Raw genomic sequence first — 9,442 nt, 5'->3', positions numbered from 1 at the left:
GGCGTTCTCGGTAGACATGGACAGGAGGAAGATGCTTGCGTGTTCGGTGAGAGGTGAAGGTACAGGCCTACCATGTGTGCTCCCCCCATGGCTTTGATCAAGCCGGATCCCTTCTGCAGGTACTGGTCTTTTCACTTGTTATCTTCTAAGATGTATGCTTGATACATGAGGTTTGTTTATGTACATTAGAGTTGTCAGATCCGTACTCTTCATTTCACCTGTCCTTAAACTCTCCGATGTCAATTACTTACAAGTTCTCAAAGGGTAGAATTATTGTTGTAATCTGGCATGTTGGATATTGAAAAAAAAGAAATGCTTATTGTCTAGTGCATGAAATCCATTTAAATTGCAGTCAATGTGCATAGCCTATTCGCCATCCGACTCTGTTTCTAGATGAATGTGAATTACATATTTCGAGCAAACTAAGCTAAATTTACATAATCAGAAACCATGGTATTAGTAAGGGTGTATATCTCCTTTTAGAATGTTCGATATGAGGATGATATGCTCTTGCTCAATCTCTTTGTTTGGTTTGGCAGTTGAAGTCTTCAACTATAACATGCAATGTAGAAAAATATATTTTTTTGTGGTCGAATTTGTCAAATCTCTCAATGAAAGGAACTTTTTCAAGCACCAATACTGATGCCAAAAGCAAGACTTTATCAGACGTATTGGTCCGTGTAGACAGAGACAAGAAGAATTGAGGTGCAGAAGCAAACTAATCACTTGGTTTGTTCTTAAGGTAACTCCTATGTTCAATCTGTTATCTATTTCATTTCGTTTCCAAATAATGCTTTTGTGGCTTCTTACCTTTCACTGCCTATATGTGTTTTGTGTTCATGTCATCGTTTCTAAAATGCATACTCCGAATGATAACAGACCAGAAACTGGCTATCACATATCAGTTAAACAGTTGAGGAATATTTTTTTCCTGCAATCTTGTAATGTTTATTGGGATTCAATGTGCAGGAGCGAAGTATAAATTTATACTTAGGGTAGAGTACACTAGAGTTTATCTGTATCATGTTTAACTCCCTACTTTACAGCAGCTGTGCATGTTATAGTTGTTCAAAATTTCAACTTTTTGGGGGGTGAAACAGTAGGAACTTCAAATTGGGTCAATGATAAAGCAAGTAACAAAGCATGAAACTATTAAAGCCTAAAAGATGTGTAGTGTTGTCATTTTTATGGTTTATTGTCTCCTAGAATACTCTGGACAAATATTGAAGAGCAACACTGAAATAAATTATATCTTTTGATGGAACTGAACTAAACTGTATTACTTCCTGTTCCTTGCCACGTGATCCTGTTGTAACTTGTAAGTAGCCACGTGATCACAGGACACGGAAAGTAAGCACACCATGTATATTTTTTAAAAAAATATATACAAATAGGCATTTGGGGTTATGACAGCGTTTCTGTTTATACATTATACTAAAACCAGCAAAAACGATAAAATGCCAGCTATAAGTTGTGTTTATGAGCTGTATGGCTTTATCATCATGATGAGCCACTGTAATCCCTTTCCTACAATATTATGAGCAACTGATCAAGCCTAAGACAGCTTGCTATTTCATAACAAGGATCATGGTGGAATCTTCTTCTGAATCTGGCATAAGTGAAACAGAAACATGCTATCTTTATTTTTTTTTTTCACAAGTCAAGGGACTAGATGCACTATCACAGCTTCCTGTCTACTACTTGTGTTTACGCTGAATGAAATAAATTCTATTTTTTTCCACACCACTCATAATCTTCATATGATATTCAAACGTGTCCTAATGTCTCCCATCTGATTCAGGTTTCGACAAAATCAACTGGATTGGGCGTTCTAACGAATCAGCAAGCTGATGGATGGTAGCTTGCAGAACCCTCGTAGTTTACCTATATATATTTTGTCCAATTTTGGGAGAAGTCACGAATTGGTCTTTGTTTGTTTGCGCTTTTCTGTGGGGTGGGGCTTTTAGTTGCACGCATATTAGAACTAGGAACATTGCAATTGCAGTAGAATGAGTGAGTTCAGTCAGCATGTAACTGGTCATCACAAGACTATTGATGATGTGTGTGTGTTTTTTTTTGAGAGAACATATTGATGAGATGATGTATTCACCGCAAGACAGCACCCGCATCGTTTCAAATGAAAAATGCCGATGCGTAGTTCTATGACTTGCCAGGAATCTTATTTAGGCATCTCTGGTTACTCGTTCTTTGGATGGTAACCTTGATGTTGATCTCTATTGCAAGCCGCGCTCGCAGCTTGTAAGCACAAATTTCCGGATGCACGGCTTGTGTAATTGTGAAAGACCGTGTGGGTGACTATACTGTTATGAGAGGTGATGAACTTATGAAAGTGGAATGGTAGGGCGGTAGGGCCGTAGGGGACACCGTGATCGGCTAAGGACTTCTTGGAGATTTGTAATTTGTTAGCGTACTAAGTACCTTGACAGCTTCGGTAGTGTGATTTTTTGCACGCGTCGCGTTTTAACTCGCTCGCTTCTCGTCGCATTGAAAAGGTATTTGAGGAATGTACGAGTTTGTGCGAAAAAAAAAGAAAAACTGGAGGGATTCAGTTGGGCCCTAAGTCGTGGTTCCTAAGGGCCCAGGCCCAAATAGCCCAGTTAACAGACCATTTTGGCGGGAACCTGGTGACGGGAGCGGAAGTAGAGAACAGCCAATGGCAGGCTAGCAACGTGGCAAAAAGGTAGTGAACTTTTTCTCAGTAGCTGTCGCCGATGAAATCGGTCTCTAGACTTATCTCACTAGACCATAGTACTGCTCCTGGACCCAGAAGAAAACAGGCGTACACCACCTAGTGGAACAAGCCCACGCTGCAGACGCCTCCACGGACGCCACCGTCTTTCGCATTGCAATTGCAAAATTCCCCTTCTCGCGACGCACCCAGCCCAGAGCTCAGCCCACCGCCCCACCCACCCACCACCGCAGCCCCCAAGCGCAGCGCCGCAGCGGCTCCTCCGAGATGCCGCTCCGGCGCCTCCTTGGCCTCTCCGCCGCCGCCTCCGGCCGCCTCCGCCGCGGATTCTCCGCTGCCTCCTGGCGCCCTCCGTGGGCCATGGTCCAGCATGTCGCGGCGCTGAACATGCCGGCGCCGGGTCCGCGCGCGTCGCTCCGGCTCGCCGAGCCCCCGTGCGCCTCCCGCCTTGTCGTCCCCGCCCACCTCGTCCGCCCGCCGCGCGACCTCGACCCCCCAGGTGACACCATATACGCGGCCTTCGCCGGTATCGTCAGTGCCGCGAGCGGCGACGGCCTCCTCCTCCTCACCTTCTATGATTTCCCCGCCACGGCCCCCGTCGTCCCCGGAGTCGTCATGCCCGGCGGCATCCGGGGACGGATGCTGACTGAAGTCGCCGAGGAACCCGAAGTCACGCGCTTCGTCTGCAACCCCCTCGGTGGCCAGCTGGTCCGCCTTCCGGACATCGACGGCACGACGAAGACATTGTGGTACTCGGACATTGGCATCCTCACCCAATCCGAGCTCCCGGATCAGCCACCTGACAAGTACGCCGTCGCTGTGCTCAGCAATGGCCAGGACCGGAGCTTCGTCCTGCGGCGGTTTCTCTCGCAAACAGGAAAATGGGACAAGATGGTGGGTTTGCCGTCCCCACTCCAGCTCGCGCGCCCGATGGACATGTACATAGCCCATGAGGCGGTGGCCTTCGCCGGCCGGCTGTGGTGGGTCGACGTGGCCCGCGGCGCACTCTCCGTCGACCCGTTCAGCGACCGGCCGGAGCTCCGTTTTGTCGAGCTGCCGAAGGGCAGCGTCACAGAGCACGCGGACTGTAAGAAGCGACGGGACTTGTGCAGGTACCGGCGCATGGGCGTCAGCGAAGGGAGGATGCGCTATGCAGAGGTGTCACAGGAAGAGCCTTTCCTGCTCAGCTCGTTTGCTCTTGACGACGACGGCAGCTGCTGGACGCTGGAGCACCGGGTGGCACTACGCCGACTATGGCCGCATGAAGACCTGTGTAAGAACAAGCCGCAGATTGCTGTTGTTGACCCACTGAACGCAAGCGTCATGCATCTAACAGTTGGCAAGCAGTGTCTCTCCTTGGACATGGGCACGTGGAATTCGCTTGGGTGCACGCTGATAGGTGAAGATGATCACCGCCGAGCGGAGTTTGAGCTCCTTAAACCGTGTGTGCTCCCACAGTGGCTTCAATCAAGCCAGATCCCCTCTTCAGGTTATTGTCTTTCACATGATTCATGTTTGGTACATAGATATTCTTATGCTACAATAATGCCTTTTAATTTTGCATCTTGCTAGTTGAAGGCTTGTGCATAGCAGTATCATTTTGTTCTGTAGTAAAATTAATTGATTATCCTTCTGTTCAAATGTATCAGTTTTATTTGTCACTTCAACTATTATATGCAGCATAGGGAACTGTATACTTCCATTTATTTTTATGTAGTAATAAAATTATTCAAGTCCTTCTATATATGATTGAAGGAACGCTTTCGAGGAACAAGGACAATGTTAAAAGCAAGAGTTTATCGGACATTTTAGTTCGTGTAGACAGGGTCAAGAAGAATTGAAATGAAACATCGAACGGGTTACTTGGTACTCCCTGAATCTGTCTCTCAATTATTGTCATATTCATTCCTTTTCATCTTAAGGATACTGCTTGGTGACTAGTTACTGTTCACTGCCTGTTTGTGTTCATGACTTCATACCATCATTATTGAAGTGCATACTCCGAATCATGAGTGATCAGTTTATAAAATGGCTATTTTGGTTAAGCGTGAACTTGAACAACAATTGCTTTTGTTAGGTGTTGTAGTGGCACTTTAGGCACTACATTTTGAGGGTAGAATACAACATTATCACCATCATATTCTACTTTCGAGTCTTTCAGATTATAGTTATTATACGAACATCATTGCATAAATTATTAAAAACTCCAAACTGGGCAAAGAAAATATACCAACTATGTATAGAACCCTTAAAATGTTTGGTGGGTCATCGTTGTGATTTATTTGTCTCCTGTATGTATAATTTTTTTAATGTAAAGCGAGTATAATATTATGAGCAATTAATTAAGATATTCCTGTTTCTTCAGAAGTGATCTTTTTTTTGCTGTTTTATGGATCAAGAAATTGAAAGAAAGTAAGCATAACGTGCATTGCTTTTTTTTTAAATAAAAAAGCACAAAGAAGTACATGGGCTTGTGCAAGACTGCTAGTATTTCTGTTTGTTTGTGAATATATTGAATCATCAGACATGGTTAAGTGAAAACTAGGAATTCTATATATAGAACACAATAATGTGTAAGAGGTTAAAGGATGCTAACCGTGCCATCATGATGAGCCACTGCCTTTCTTTTGTCCTAGAACCTAAAATCATATCACCTACACATCAAGCCTGAAATGAGGCTTGCTATTTGATAACAAGGATCATGGTGTACTTAATCAAGGCATGGATAAAGCATAAACATGGTATCTTTCCATTTTCATGAATAAAAGGGCTACATGGACTGTCGTTATTTTCTCTTCAGATGATTAATATTTCCTATTTGATCCAGGTTCCGTAGAAATCAACTGACAGAGGTGTTTTAACGAACTAGGAAGGTGATGGATGGTAGCTTGCAGAACTCTCAACTGGGGAAACTCTGGAGAAGTGGGGTCTATTGGCCCTAGCAGTTTATATAGCTATTTGTCTTATTTCAGAAAGTTTGGAAGAGGTTTTGGTTTTATGGAGCTCTTCTTTTTTGAGCGAGCGGGGAGCTTTGCTTGCACGCGTATCCAGATGACTCAGTTCAATCAGCATATAACTGCCATCACGTAACAGTGACACGATCCATGCTGTGTTCTATATCTGGCCATGCAGCCCGCAGCCCGAGAGCCCGGCACGGAGCACGTTTTTTTAGCCCGTACCTAACCCGGCCCGGCCCGTTATTTTTCGGACTCGGGCTAGCCCGGCCCGCAGCATCGTGCCGGGCGTGGGCCGTATCCTCGGCCCGACGGGCGGCACGGCCCGGCACGAAAAAGATTGCCGGCCCGTAGCCGGCCCGTCAAAACGCAGCGGCCCAGCAACGGTCGGAAGGGGGGGCGTATATAAGCCGTCGCGGCCGGCGACGCCCCCCCTTCGCAAACCCTACCCCCATTTCCCCTCCGCCCGCCGCCTCCTCGTCTCCTCCGCTCCGCGCCTGCGCTCGCGCTCCCGCCTCCAGGCTCCTCGCGACCTCGCCTCCTCAGCTCCTCCTGTCCCGGCGAGTCGGCAACGGCTGACGGCGACCGGCGCGCCGCCTCCTCGCCTCGACTCCTCCCGTCCTCCGCTCTCGCCTCCCGGCTCCCGGCTCACCTCCTGACCGCCTGGCGCCTGCCTGCCTGGCTGCCTCCCTGGTGCCTTCTGCCTTGCCGGCTTGCCACCGGCACCGGCGCACCGCCTCCTCGCCTCGACTCCTCCGTCCCGCCTCCCTGGATCTGGATCTACATCTTGATCTGGATCTGGATCCTTAGATCTAGATCCTCCGGATCCTTAGATCTAGATCCTCCTGATCCTCTTCTTGTTCTCCTGATCTTGTTCCTGTCGTCCTCTCTAGCCCGGGCTGAGCCGCTGAGGCGTCGCAGGTAGATCCCCCTCCCCCTGATCCATTTCTTGTTCTCCTGATGTAGATCCTCCTGATCGTGTTCTTGTTGTCCTGATCCTCTTCTTGCAGGTAACTGTATTCTTCTCCTGCTCCGGGCTCCGGCGTCGCAGGTATCCGTCGCCCCGTCGGGTGCCGCGCGCCGTTGAGTGACGGACCGGTTGAGGCCTGAGACAGTGAGACCTGAGGGACGCCCCGGCCCCCGGCTGCCGCTTGCCCCAGGAGGTCGTCGTGATGGACGAGAACTACACCATCAACGACGACCTAAGGGCCTGTGGCCTGCCATGTAACATCTTGCTGATCCTCTTCTTGTTCTTGTTTGGTTGTTCATCTTCTTGTAGCTGTCTTCCTGATCCTCTTCTTGTTCCTGTCTTCCTGTTCCTCTTCTTGTTCTGTTCTACCAGGCGACGATGAGGACGACGTGGCTGCCGGAGCCGTGCCACTCGTCGGTAGCTCTTCTGCTCCCGTCAATGTGGATGCTGCCGGTGCCGGAGGTACCATTCCACCTTCTACCCCATCTTCTACCCCATCTTCTACCCCAACTACATCAACGGGCACCAGTGTCCGCAAGGGGAAGCGGCGGTCTACTGCCTGGAATGACTTTGAGGAGTTGTTCCAGGAAGGCGCCAACGGGAAGAAGGTAAGGTACGCTGCCAAGTGCCGTCATTGTTCTCACATTCTTACTGGCCGGTCTTGTGCTGGTACTGGCCATTTGCTCTGGCACCAGAAGATGTGCTTGGCTAAACAAAACCATTCTTCTCTTGTTCAGTCTCATCTGCAATTCCATTCTGATGGCTCAATTATTAATTGGGAATACAAGCCCGATCTTGCTCGCAAAGAATTGTGCCGGTTGATTGCTAGACTTGATCTTCCCCTAGGCTTTGGTGAGACAGAGGCATTTGTGGAGTACATCCAGCGTGCTCATAACCCTCGTTTTGCTAAAGTTTCTAGACAGACCACTTCTAGAGATCTTGCCAAGTTCTTTGCCGAGCGTCGTCTTTCTCTTGTTGATACTTTGAAGTCTCATGTTTCTTCTGTTTGTCTTACTTCTGATATTTGGTCAGGGAATGCCAAGGAGGACTACCTTAGTGTTGTTGCACATTTTGTTTCTGCTGATTGGGAATTAGAGAAGAGAGTCATTGCTCTTAGGTTGATTGATTGCTCCCATTCTGGTGTTAACATTGCTGAGCGTATTGAACAAGTTGTTTCTGAGTTTGGTTTACAGGATAAAATTTTCTCTATCACACTTGACAATGCTTCTGCTAATACTTCTGCCATGTCCACACTTATTCCCAAATTTGTTGGTTATCTAGGTCCAGATCCTGAACCTCTTGATTCTGATTCTGATTCTGATAAAGCACTTGTTGGTCTTTTGCATCAACGTTGTGCATGTCATATTATCAATCTCATAGTCAAGTCTGGTTTGAAGAGGATCAAGGCTTATCTTGAGGCTTTTAGGACTGCAATCTCTTTTTTGAACTCTTCTAATCAACGCATTGCAGCTTTCCATAACTTCTGCATTCTCAAGGGGGTACGCCCCTCGTAAGTTTGGTTTAGATATGGATGTGAGATGGAATTCTACATATCTCATGCTCAAACATCTACTACCATATAAGAATGTCTTTTCTGTCTTTATTTCTGCTCATTATGTGCACAATGGCCAGCCACTTCTGACTGAAAACCATTGGGTAATTGCTGAGAAAATTTTGCTGTTCCTTGAAATGTTTTATGATTCCACTGTTGCTTTATCTGGTGTTTACTATCCTACAAGTCCTTTGATGTTGCATCATATTATTGAGATTGCTGGCCATTTGCATGGCCAAGATTCTGATCCATTGCTCAGGAATATTGCTGTTCCCATGAAGCTTAAGTTTCTCAAGTATTGGCAGAACATACCTCTGTTGTATTCCTTTGCATTCATTTTGGATCCTAGAGCCAAGGTGAGAGGTTTTCATAATGTTCTCCAACTTCTTTCTCAGACAGTTGGTGTTGATTACTCTTCTTATTTCACTGAGGTAAGAACTCAATTACATAAGTTGTTTAACAAGTATGAAAACAAGTTTGGTGCAGTTCGATCGCAAAGGCCCGCTCAACCTTCAGCTGCTACTGGTAAGAAAAGAACAACATGGGGTAAGATCTTTGGTGGTCCTGGTACATGTGGTTCTCCTGTTCTTTCATCTACACCTCCTATATCTCCTGCTTCAGAGCTGTCATCCTACCTGGACAGTGATACTATTTCTTGCTATGATGATGACTTCAACATACTTAGTTGGTGGCATGAGCACAAGCTATCCTATCCTATTTTGTCCATACTTGCTAAAGATGTTATGTCTGTTCCAGTTTCCACTGTTTCTTCGGAATCTTGTTTTAGTCTAACTGGCAAGGTGATTGAGGAGCGGCGCCGACGGTTGCTGCCTGAGACGGTGGAGATGCTGACCTGCCTCAAGGATTGGGAGTTGGGAGATGCAAGGGCCCAACATGATGTTGAGAAGGAGGTCAATGAACTGGAGGAAACTTACAAAAGCCCCTACCCAGACATGGATGAAGGCCAAGCTACTCCTAGTCAGTAAGTGATTGTCATTACTCATCTTGTTAAATTCTTTGAATTGTAAACACTAATAGCTAATGTTGTTGCCTGTTGCCCTGTTGTGCACTTGTGCTTGTGCACCTCCAGGCCTACCCCAGGACCAGGAGCAACCTGAAGCCTGTTGTATGTTGGCTGTTGCCTGTTGCTGTTGGACTTAGAGACTTGGAGACTTGACTTTGAATGCCTGATTGCCTGTTGCCTGTTGGAGCATGGAGCTTGGCCAGTTGCCCAGTTGTTCATTAGATGTTAATAT

At 46.8% G+C, this 9,442-nt stretch overlaps 2 protein-coding genes across 2 annotated transcripts; both read left to right on the top strand.

The window, feature by feature from the left end:
* Positions 1 to 2,977: 2,977 nt before the first annotated feature.
* On the top strand, positions 2,978 to 5,756 carry LOC101769596. Its single transcript, XM_022825236.1, has 3 exons — positions 2,978 to 4,199; positions 4,466 to 4,576; positions 5,538 to 5,756. The coding sequence occupies exons 1-2, from the start codon at positions 2,978 to 2,980 to the stop codon at positions 4,549 to 4,551; spliced, it is 1,308 nt and encodes a 435-aa protein (XP_022680971.1). The 3' UTR covers positions 4,552 to 4,576; positions 5,538 to 5,756.
* Positions 5,757 to 6,836: 1,080 nt separating this feature from the next.
* LOC111256741 (zinc finger BED domain-containing protein DAYSLEEPER-like) lies at positions 6,837 to 9,172 on the top strand. Its single transcript, XM_022825235.1, has 6 exons — positions 6,837 to 6,888; positions 7,007 to 7,242; positions 7,372 to 7,965; positions 8,105 to 8,167; positions 8,267 to 8,481; positions 8,536 to 9,172. The coding sequence occupies exons 1-6, from the start codon at positions 6,837 to 6,839 to the stop codon at positions 9,170 to 9,172; spliced, it is 1,797 nt and encodes a 598-aa protein (XP_022680970.1).
* The last annotated feature ends 270 nt before the right edge of the window (positions 9,173 to 9,442 follow it).

The sequence above is a fragment of the Setaria italica genome, chromosome III, assembly GCF_000263155.2.
Source record: "Setaria italica strain Yugu1 chromosome III, Setaria_italica_v2.0, whole genome shotgun sequence".
NCBI lineage: Eukaryota > Viridiplantae > Streptophyta > Magnoliopsida > Poales > Poaceae > Setaria > Setaria italica.
This window is presented reverse-complemented; position numbering and strand designations above follow the sequence as displayed.